This window comes from Microtus pennsylvanicus, chromosome 11 (genome assembly GCF_037038515.1).
Source record: "Microtus pennsylvanicus isolate mMicPen1 chromosome 11, mMicPen1.hap1, whole genome shotgun sequence".
NCBI lineage: Eukaryota > Metazoa > Chordata > Mammalia > Rodentia > Cricetidae > Microtus > Microtus pennsylvanicus.
The window spans coordinates 21,621,040-21,631,135 of NC_134589.1; the positions used below are offsets into that span (position 1 = coordinate 21,621,040).

At 53.3% G+C, this 10,096-nt stretch overlaps 2 protein-coding genes across 5 annotated transcripts; both read left to right on the forward strand.

Moving 5' to 3' along the window:
- Positions 1-984: 984 nt before the first annotated feature.
- Ghdc (GH3 domain containing) lies at positions 985-5,334 on the forward strand. Of its 4 annotated transcripts, none has more exons than XM_075990728.1 (9): positions 985-1,097; positions 1,451-1,704; positions 1,987-2,108; positions 2,236-2,737; positions 3,142-3,334; positions 3,422-3,493; positions 3,566-3,699; positions 4,227-4,312; positions 4,558-5,334. In XM_075990728.1, exons 2-9 carry the CDS (start codon positions 1,464-1,466, stop codon positions 4,774-4,776), a joined length of 1,569 nt encoding a protein of 522 aa, XP_075846843.1. In that variant the 5' UTR covers positions 985-1,097; positions 1,451-1,463; the 3' UTR covers positions 4,777-5,334. The 4 variants fall into 4 exon arrangements, with proteins under 4 accessions (XP_075846843.1, XP_075846845.1, XP_075846847.1 ...); XM_075990730.1 differs by having other exon boundaries at positions 986-1,182; XM_075990732.1 differs by having other exon boundaries at positions 1,001-1,097; positions 2,236-2,596.
- A 2,866-nt stretch (positions 5,335-8,200) lies between these two features.
- On the forward strand, positions 8,201-9,428 carry Hcrt (hypocretin neuropeptide precursor). The gene is made up of 2 exons (XM_075942189.1): positions 8,201-8,299; positions 8,977-9,428. Exons 1-2 carry the CDS (start codon positions 8,279-8,281, stop codon positions 9,343-9,345), a joined length of 390 nt encoding a protein of 129 aa, XP_075798304.1. The 5' UTR covers positions 8,201-8,278; the 3' UTR covers positions 9,346-9,428.
- The last annotated feature ends 668 nt before the right edge of the window (positions 9,429-10,096 follow it).

The following is a 10,096-nucleotide window of genomic DNA, read 5'->3' on the forward strand; positions in this document are numbered from 1 at the left end:
GTCGCAGGTAAATTGACTGCGCTATCTATGACAAACCGTGCTATGACGTCATCATAAGGACTGGCCATTGGGTAATAGACTGTGCCTACTTGTCTGTGTAAAAGGGCGAGGTCTGTCTGTGAGATTTCTTAGCAGACTGCCTGTGATATGGGTTTAACAATTGCAAAGAAAAAAGTCGTTTTCTTTCTTTACATTTTTTTTGTTTTGTTTTTCGATTTTTGTTTTGTTTTGTTTATCTGTAGCTTTGGGGTCTGTCCTAGAACTAGCTCTTGTGGACCAGGCTGGCCTTGAACTCACAGAGATCCCTCTGCTTTCGCCTCCAGAGTGCAGGGATTAAAGGTGTGCATCACCACTGTCCGGCTGTTTTTCAATTTTTTGAGACAGGGTTTCTCTGTGTAGCCTTGGCTGTCCTGGAATACTCTCTATAGAGCAGGCTGGTCTCGAACTCACAAAGATCCACCTGCCTCTGCCTCCTGAGTGCTGGAATTAAAAGTATGGCTCACAACGTCTGGCTATTGCTTATTCTTTACGGCAGGATCTGGCTATGTAGCCCAGAGGAGTTGACAACCTGCTTGAACCTTTCTTCTTCCCCGCCTCCCAAATGCTGTGTGCCTGCTGCACCCTGTAGAATTTTTTTTCTTTCTTTCTTTGAAAGACAAGACCTCCAGGTGGCCCCTGCTGGCCTTGAACTTGTTACACAGCTGAGGACAACCTTTAACTCGGAGATCCTCTTGCTGCCACATCCCCGAGGCCTGGGGTGACAGGTGTGCACACCCGCATCTCCACAGCTGTGGTTTTCAGTTGTCTCAAGTCTGAGCCTGCTCCTTCCTTTCTCTTTCTTGGTGATCGTGCTACCCTGACCCTGATTCCCTCATCTGCCTACCTGAGCCGGCATCCAACTTGTCAGCCTTTAGATGACCTGTTCCTTTAAGAGCACCCCCCTCAGCTCCGCCCAGTCAGGCCGGATTTCCTGTCCCAACCCTGCCCTTTAAAGTTATCTCTCCAACTTTCTGGCATGCTGGATACTGAAATCAGAGACACTAAGGGATTCTGAGGGACCTGGGGTACTGAAAGTGGGCAGAAGTGGGCTGTGCCAGGTGCATATATACCCAGGACTCCGAGGGGGGCGGGGGAACCAAGCCAGGGAAGATCCCGAGAGAAAGTAAAGTCACTTGGGAGTGGGTAAGATGTCCTACGTTTTGCTCAGCCCTCTCTGTGCCTGCCGAGGGGGAGCTGTCGAGCTGCTCTTCCAGCTACAGGGCTAAGGAATCGAGGATGTCTGTCAGTAGGACACCGGACTGACAGACATCCTGCCTTTTCCAGACTGCGTGCCCAGCAGGGCCCTGTCTTTCTCCCTCTGGCTTCTTCCTCAGCTTCCTGTGTGCAGGGGAGTGTGGGGGGACAATATGGTTATCTCCTCGGGTCCCACTCTGTTCCGTTCTTCTCCCAGGAGCTACTTGGAAATGTTGCTGCTTTGGCTGCTGCTCCTGCTGCCCCTACTGGCCATGCTGTGGCAGCAGAGGCCCTCCTGGCTGATCCTCCTCCGACATCAGGTGGCCTGGCGGGTCCTGGCCTGGGAGGCTGCCTGGCAGCAGCGAAAGCTGGAACAGAGCACACTGCACGTGGGCCAGAGCCAGCAGCAGGCCCTCACGTGGTGTCTGAAGAGAGCCCAGAGTCCTTGCTGTCTCCCCCGGGGGATCACAGGTGCGGTTCTGACACCTGGGGGAAGTGACCCAAAGAGAAAGAGCACACACACACCAGAGTCTACAACCCAAAGGCCCCGTTCATTTACTACCTATACTCTGTGGCCTGACCCAGAGCCCCACCACAGCTCACACCTGATTCTCCTGTTAAGATGGATTTTCCTTTGCTGGGTCCTGTTCTAGCCCTCACCCCACTTTCCAGACCCTTCCTGGGTTCCTTCCTCGAGGGTCTCCACATTCTTCTCACTTCCTGAGGAGTTTCTGGTATTTTGGGGGGTTACAGACATGAGCACCTTCCGGAATCAGCTCCCATTGACCAAAACCAGCCAAGTCCAGCAGGAAGAAAGCAAAGAGGAGCTCCTGCCCCCTACCTCACCCCAGTACCATGGAGAGGCTTCTCTGCAGGTAAACAGAGGCACCCCCACCCCACAGCAGCAAACTCTTATTGAAGGATGTGCGCAGAAGGCTCACAGTAGTAGCTGGGTCTGATTCTGAAGTCTAAATAACAGTCTATCTTATATCATCCCTCCAGGCCACCCTGCTGGGTCTAGTCACCCTAAACAAGGCCTACCCAGAAGTGTTGACTCCAGGAAGTTCTGCCTGTGTTACCCCTCCATCCCCATGGCCTGGCTCTGTCCCCTGGCTCAGGCATGCCTTGGGCCGGGTAAGCCCCCTCGGAGCCAAGGACACTCGGACTCTGCTACTGGAGGCACTGATGTTCCCAGGGCTGAGGGCACTGGAGGCAAGGACTGCAGTGGAGCTCCTGGATGTCTTTGTGGGCCTGGAGGCAGATGGCAAAGAACTGGCTGAGGCTATAGCATCCGGGAAGCTAGGAACACCTCTCCCCAGCCGAGCTGCTGAACTACAGGAAGCGCTGGAGCAGGGACCCCGAGGTTTGGCCCTTCGGCTCTGGCCAAAGCTGCAGGTGGTGGTGACCTTGGATGCAGGAGGCCAGGCAGAAGCTGTGGCTGCCCTTAAGGCCTTGTGGTGCCAAGGGCTAGCCTTCTTCTCTCCTGCTTATGCCGCCTCTGGAGGTCAGCTTGATGCGGGGCTTGGATGCAGGTGGGGCTGAGGGCAAAGGTCACACAGCTAGCTACTGTGAGTCCAGCCGCCTATACTTATCTTCTTGAATCCTTCTCAGTGCCTGGAATGGTATGGGTTACTAGCGCTGACTGACAGCTGAGCATGCCAAGGTTCATTGAGACCTAGCATCTCACACAGGCTCGGGTGGTACCAGGATTTGCTTTCAACTCTGATTCCTGTGGAACCACGGCATCTCTGCAGGCTAGACCTGGGGGTATCCTGAGAAGCTGGAGCAGGAGGACCAGATGCTCAGAGAAGCTGGGCCTGTGGTCCAGAGTGAAGCATTGCTGTCTGCTGTTGCCTGGCAGAAAGGAATGTGCCCTGAGGTTAACAAGATTTTTTTTGTTCTCTGTAGGGGTGATGGCCCTAAACCTGTGGCCAGAGCAACCCCAAGGATCCTATCTTCTGCCCCCTGGAGTCCCCTTTATTGAGCTGCTTCCATTCAAGGAAGGAACCCAAGAGGAGGCAACCTCCACTCTCCTTCTTACTGACGTCCAAAGGGAAGAGGAGTATGAGCTGGTGCTGACTGATCACGCCGGCCTGACCAGGTGATCCCTACTGGCCCCGTCACCTCTGATGTCCTGACCTTGGGATGGGACCACAAGCTCACTCTTCTCCCTAACCCCACTCCTCAGGTGCCGCCTGGGAGATGTGGTCCAGGTGGTCGGTGCCTACAATCAGTGTCCTGTGGTCAGGTTCACCCGCAGGTAGGTGACCCTGGGGATGCCGAGGGGCTGCCCCTGTCCCTTGGGTCCACTCCCTCCTCCTTCTTCCCTCAGGCTGGGACAGACCCTGAGCATTCGAGGAGAAGTTACTGATGAGAATACCTTCTCTGCGGCCCTGGCCCAAGCAGTGGGGCAGTGGCCAGGGGCCAAGCTGTTGGACTATGCCTGTGTGGAGAGTGGCATTCTGGGTAAGCATTTCTCGCATTGGGTCTGGTTATCCCCGACCCATGTTCACCCTGACCAGAGACACCTAGGAAGGGATTCAACTTAGTCTTCTCCACTGCTCCTAACAAAAGTTCCTCTCTGTATCTAACTCCCATGCCTCTCACCACCACAGCCTCCACCTCTTTTACTTAATTATTTGTTTATTTGGTTTTTGGTTTTTCAGGACAGGGTTTCTCTATGTAACAGTCCTTGCTGTCCTGGAACTCACTCTGTAGATCAGGATGGCCTCGAACTCACAGAGATCCGCCTGCCTCTGCCTCCTGGGTGCTGGGACTAAAGGCGTGTGTACCACCTTTGCCCAGCTTCACCCTTTTTCATTCCTGACCTTTCTCATACCCAAGTGTTGGGTCTAGGTTCCCCTCTATTTGCTGCTTGCCACTGAGACTCGCCCCCACCCCTGTGAATCTTAGAATAGGGAAGATGTAAAGGCAGAGGCTCTGGCAGCCACTTTGTCCTCAGGAACTGTGTGGGTGGGTTGCTTTGTCCTCAGACTCCTGTGATGGTTCTGCCCCTCACTACGAGGTGTTCATGGAGCTGAGGGGATTGAGAAATCTGTCGGAGGAAAATCGAGACAAGGTAAAGGATGAGACGGGGTCTGGTTCAATCTCTTTTCCTCTACAAGCCCTCCCCAGTTGTCATGGAAACAAGGGAGTTCAGGGAAAGGGATACCAGGGAGGGGAACCCTTCTTCAGGGAATCTGGGAAGGGAGCATGGATCCTTGAACACACATTTGTAGACCGAAGTCGTGCGTGCAGGTGGCCTTGGGCACAGGCGTATACGTGCCACTGCAGGGTAGCCTCACTGTCCTGTTCTGCCCCTAGCTTGACCACTGCCTTCAGGAAGTCTCCCCTCACTACAAGTCCTTGCGGCGCCGGGGCAGTGTGGGTCCTGTCAAAGTCCATCTGGTCGGATATGGGAGCTTCAGAGTCCTCCGAGAAGCCCTAGCAGCCTGCCCCTCCTCCTCCTTCCCTCCTGAAATGCCTCGGGTCCTCAGACTCAGTCACCTGGCCCAGCTCCTGCAGAAGAGGGTGATATCTTAACGAAGGCAGCTGTTGCCAGACTCCCCTTGCCACCTGGCTCTTCCCTCTGGGGTGTCTCCAGATGTTGAGTCCTGGACCAGACATCACATATTGTCCCATCAGAGCCACTGAGCCCTTAGGAGGCCTTAGACGCATTGGCCAATTTTAAGGTAGAGGCTTTGGGCGTACAGCGGAACCCAGCAGTGCCTACGACCGTCTCCCTCAGCCTACCCTATGTGACACTGATGAGGAGCTCTGATATACCCTGGTGACTTCCTGTATCTCAACCTCTTATGTGCTTGACCAGGGTACAGCATGGGCGAAAAGTGTAGGCGATGCTCCCAGAGTGGCTCCTTAAGGAGCAGGAGCGAATGAACAAAGACCTCGGCATCACTGTCTCCTGGTCTGAGGTATAATCTTGCACAGTCTCCTGAAAGGAGGAGGCTGGCCCACAAGAGTAAACCAGTGTCCAATACTCTTCCTGTCAGCTCTCCTCCCTTCCCTCCGTCCTTCCCTCCCTTGCCCATTTTATCATTTGGCTCCCTAGATCCACTCCCAAATAAAATTCTTTTTAAAATATTGATGTATTGATTTTATGTTATCTGTGTGTGCCTGCGTGTTTATGTGCACCATGTATATGCAAATGTCTCCAGAGCCCAGAAGAAGAGAGTGAGTTCATTGAATGTGGAGTTATAGGCAGCTGAGAGCTGCTATGTGGGTTCTGGGAACCAAACCCAGGTCCTCTGTAAAAACATCCAAGGAGGGCTGGAGAGATGGCTCAGAGGTTAAGAGCATTGCCTGCTCTTCCAAAGGTCCTGAGTTCAATTCCCGGCAACCACTTGGTGGCTCACAACCATCTGGAATGAGGTCTGGTGCCTTCTTCTGGCCTGCAGGCATGCACACACACAGAATATTGTATACTAAATAAATAAATATTAAAAAAAAATCCAAGGACTGCCAAGTGGTAGTGGTGCACACCTTTAATCCCAGCACTCAAGAGACAGCAGCGGGCAGATCCCTGTGAGTTCAAGGCCAGCCTGGTCTACAGAGTGAGTTCCAGGACTGGCTGCAAAGCTGTACAGAGAAACCCTGTCTCAAAAAAAAAAAAACAAAACAAGCAAGCAAGCTAACAAAAACCCATCAAGGACTCTTGGCTACTGAGTACATTTCTCCAGGCCGTCAAATAAAATTCTCATACCCAGATTCTGGGTGCTGCTTTGGGAATGTCATGTGGGCACCTGCTTCAGCCACAGCCTGGGCTCCCAGCCAGCCACCCTTCTCTCTGCCCTGAGTTCCAGAGCTTACACCTCCTCTGCACACTGGCTTAGGTTAGTCCCAAGAGTGTGAGTATGTAGGAGCTTCTGGAGCCCTTCCGCCATGGCTTAACACAAGCAGACAGGTGCATTCCACCATCCCATCCCCCACCCTGAAGGTGAAGGGGCTGTTTGTCTCAGCACTGGTCTCCTTCCTGGCCTAACCTGCACAAATCACTTCCACGATGAGAAAGGAGGAAGCTAAACTTCAAGTCACCGAGTGTCATAGCAAGAAGGAGCCTCAGAGCTCCCTGCAGAAAGTACCCATAGCAGTAAGGAAACCAAGCTTCGAGGCTGGGAGGCCAAGACTTGCAGCTCCTCCCAAGTCAAGGCTGTGCGAGTCCAGATCAGCATCCAGCTTTCAGTTCTGCCTCTGAATGTTTCTCTATCTTCCCATGTCCCTGCCCTTGGGCTCCTCCCTCTTCCATAGCCAGCACCCATCGGTCTTCCAATGACTGCCCAGCCTGGCACCTAAGGCCCTGGAAAACTTGACCCAACTTAACTCTCCCCTTAGTTCCATAGAAACTATGAGACCCACACCCCATGCCTTGTGAGCCAAGCACTGTCAAATCCTAGCCTTTGTTCCCTTTGTCCCTTCTCAGGCATACTCTGTCCCCTTACCTACCTAGTGGAAGCAAGTTGTCAGGCCAAGCCTTTGAGGGACATCCCTGTCCCACTCAGAAGAAAGTGACTGTCTAATTGTTTCTGGTTCTGAGTAGTCCTTTCCCTCCATTAAATTATCCTTGGACCACCCAGCTGTCACCCACCCCCCAGACTTGTGTGCTCCTTGAAAGTGGGGACATGGCTGTGAAGATGCTTACAGAGCACTTACTGCTTCTGCAGAGCACCTGGGCTTGGTTCCCAGCACCATAGTGGCTCACTACCGTCCATAACTCCAGTCCCAGGGAACCTAAAACCCTCTTGATTCACGGGCACCAGGCACACATGTAGTACATATCTGCATACACAGGCTAAGAAAATGGGATCACAGTTGGGCAATGGTGGCACACACCTTTAATCCCAGTCACTCGGGAGGCAGAGGCAGGTGGATCTCTGTGAGTTCGAAGCCAGCCTGGTCTATGGAGTGAGTTCCAGGACAGCCAGGGCTACACAGAGAAAGGAAGAAAAGAAGGAAGGAAGGAAGGAACGAACGAACGAACGAACGAACGAAGGAAGGAACGAAGGAAAGAAGGAACGAAGGAAAGAAGGAAGGGAAAAAAGAAAAAGAGAAAGAAAGAGAGAGAGAGAAAGAGTCACATCCCAGGCACACTGATGTCACTGTACCCGTGCAGAAATTGATCTACATCAAGAGCTCCTTAACAAGGCCCTGAAGGAGTTTGGCAAGTGGCATGAGTCCTTGGCAAGTGGATGAGTTCCACCCCACACCCATCACCCTCACACCTGGTTCCACGATGGTTCAGTCCTGGAGATGGCAGAATTAGACTACACAATAGCCTCTTCTCTCCTGGCCCAGGAGGCATTGCTCTCCACCAGTTTCTAGAAACCAGGCTTGGCTGCCCTGTCACCCATTGCCCACAGTAAGTCTCCGTGAAAGTAAGACTTTCCACGGAGGAGTTAAGTGAAAGGGACAGAAGAAACGGAGGGCTGTGGGGTGGGGTGAAGCAGTTTCTCCATGTTTCCACGGAGGAAAAAGGCTCTGGAACCTGATATTCCTCAGAGATGGACAAGGAGGCAGCGGTGTGTGTGTGTAAATGCTACCCACATATCCTCCCTACTCCCCCACCCTCTATGTACCGTGGACAATGGTTCTCAGGCTGCCACTTCTGCCCCTAATTAGCAACTGCTCCCTCCCCCATTGTCTCTGGCCAGTGCCCCAGTCATGGCCTCTTTTTTGAACTCGATTCCTGGGTGCAAGGTAGCCTCATTAGTACCCGGAGACGGCCCCATCTCCAAGAAACGGGCAGACAGACAAGCAGGGGACCAAGGACAGGGTGGCCATTCTTTGGGTCCAACCTGGAGACGGCTCCAAGGCAAGATGCTAATCTTAGACATGCCTTTGTCTGGTTTAAAATGGGCGCAGATGCTTATGTCTCCCTCCCCCCCCTTCCACACACACCTCAGAGCACTATAAACCCCTGCCCCTGGAAGCAGCCCACAGTCCACCACCGCCTCAGACTCCTTGGGTGTTTGGACCACTGCGCTGAAGACAACTGTCTTTCCAGACTGCCCTGCCCTGAGCTCCAGACATCATGAATTTTCTTTCTACAAAGGTAAAGAGCTGGGAATAGGGATGAGCCTCACCAAACCACTGAGGCCTCTACAGTGTTTGCTCAGGGGCTGGGCCCAAGATGATCTTTCTCGGGCAGCACTGAGGCAGGAGTCTGGGAGGGATCTCGGCCCTCAGACTGTTTGGTTAACACTAGGTACGCCATTCTCTTAGAGGCTCGTGTTTCATGAGCGAGCGCTTGTATTTCAGATGCTTTTGTGCTTGTCAGTTTATGTCTCCCACTTATCAGCCCTGGATAGCAGGGATGATTTAATGTCTGGTTTGTAGGTGAGGAAGGACCATCCTAAGAGGGTGAGAAACTGGTCCAAAGTCACAATGTTCAGTTTTCTCCAGCAAAGGAACAGGCCTGCTGTGTGTGTAGAGGGAAGGCCTAGGCTGAATAAACCCTTTGTTTCGGCTAAGCTTACATATTTGGTTCAGACAGACTCAGACACGCCTGTTTGCAGGTGGAGCCTTTAAATGTGTTTGCAAGGGACAAACTTATTCAGCCGGCGAAAGTTTACGAGGGCTTCCTAGGGAAGGTGGCTCGGCTGTGGACTGAAGGATGAGTAGACACAGGACACTCAGTGACAGTCAGGCACGATTTCAGGCAAGGTGAGGTTCTGAGCCGACTGGGTATGGAGTGAACCCCTTTAGCGCCCTGTCTCTCGTTCTTTTTAGGTTCCCTGGGCCGCCGTGACGCTGCTGTGGCTACTACTGCTGCCGCCAGCGCTACTGTCGCTTGGGGTGGACGCACAGCCTCTGCCCGACTGCTGTCGCCAGAAGACCTGCTCTTGCCGCCTCTACGAACTGTTGCACGGCGCTGGCAACCACGCCGCGGGCATCCTGACTCTGGGAAAGCGGCGTCCTGGACCCCCAGGCCTCCAGGGCCGGCTGCAGCGCCTTCTGCAAGCCAACGGCAACCACGCTGCCGGCATCCTGACCATGGGCCGGCGCGCAGGCGCAGACCTAGAGCCACATCCCTGCCCTGGTCGCCGCTGTCTGACCGCTACCGCCACCGCTTTAGCACCCCGGGGCGGGTCTATCTGAACCGGTCTTCAAACCCTGTTCTGGTCCTCTCTTCTCCCCTCTGCTCGCCAATGTCAGTCTCTAGGAAAACGGCAATAAAGACGAGTCTCTGCTGGTGTGGCTAATCTTTGTTCCTGTGTGTGTCAAGTTCAGGCCTCCAGGGGGCGGGAGAGCATCTTGGGAACTGTGAAAGATCTAGGACCCGGAAGGAGCTGGGTTTCTTGTCCGAAATACTTGGTAGGGAAGACTCAAGTGCAAGGGTCCTCCCTGGGTGCATGCCTGCGCGGGTGGGGGGGGGGGGTGAGGTACCCATGTGTCCCACGTTGTTCTACTATCTACTTTATTTGCTTATTTCTATTTATTGATTTTAAAGCAGGGTCTTATGTATTCCAGGCTGTCCTCAAATGACCAGAATGACCGTAAACTTAAGTGACCTCCCCGGGTCTGCCACACCTGGGGTTTGTGCGGTACTGGGGGACCTGAACCCAGAGCTTCGGGTGTTTTAAGCAAGCACTATACCAACCAAGCTACATCCTCAGCTCCTACTGTTCTATAAAAGGGACCTATATAGAAAGGTTCAGGAAAGCTGCGTAAGGGAATAGAATCCAGCTAAGGGCTGGATGTAAGGTTACAGAAAAGGAAAGGCATATAAGCTTCCATAGTGACCCTTCCAGAGTGGCGGTGACGTGGTCGGCTGTGCGGTGGCATGTGAGCAATGTCATACTGGAAAGCAGGTGAGCAAGTTTGTGCAGTCATTGCAAATGGCCAGATA

Bases quoted from the DNA above. Each gene is read 5' to 3' on its own strand.
- Hcrt (XM_075942189.1), top strand. From the start codon at position 8,279: ATGAATTTTCTTTCTACAAAG. The intron at 8,300-8,976 runs GTAAAGAGCTGG...CGTTCTTTTTAG, and splicing joins TGAATTTTCTTTCTACAAAG to GTTCCCTGGGCCGCCGTGAC.
- Ghdc (XM_075990728.1), top strand. From the start codon at position 1,464: ATGTTGCTGCTTTGGCTGCTGCTCCTGCTGCCCCTACTGGCCATGCTG. The intron at 2,738-3,141 runs GTCAGCTTGATG...TGTTCTCTGTAG, and splicing joins TGCTTATGCCGCCTCTGGAG to GGGTGATGGCCCTAAACCTG. The intron at 3,494-3,565 runs GTAGGTGACCCT...TTCTTCCCTCAG, and splicing joins GTGGTCAGGTTCACCCGCAG to GCTGGGACAGACCCTGAGCA.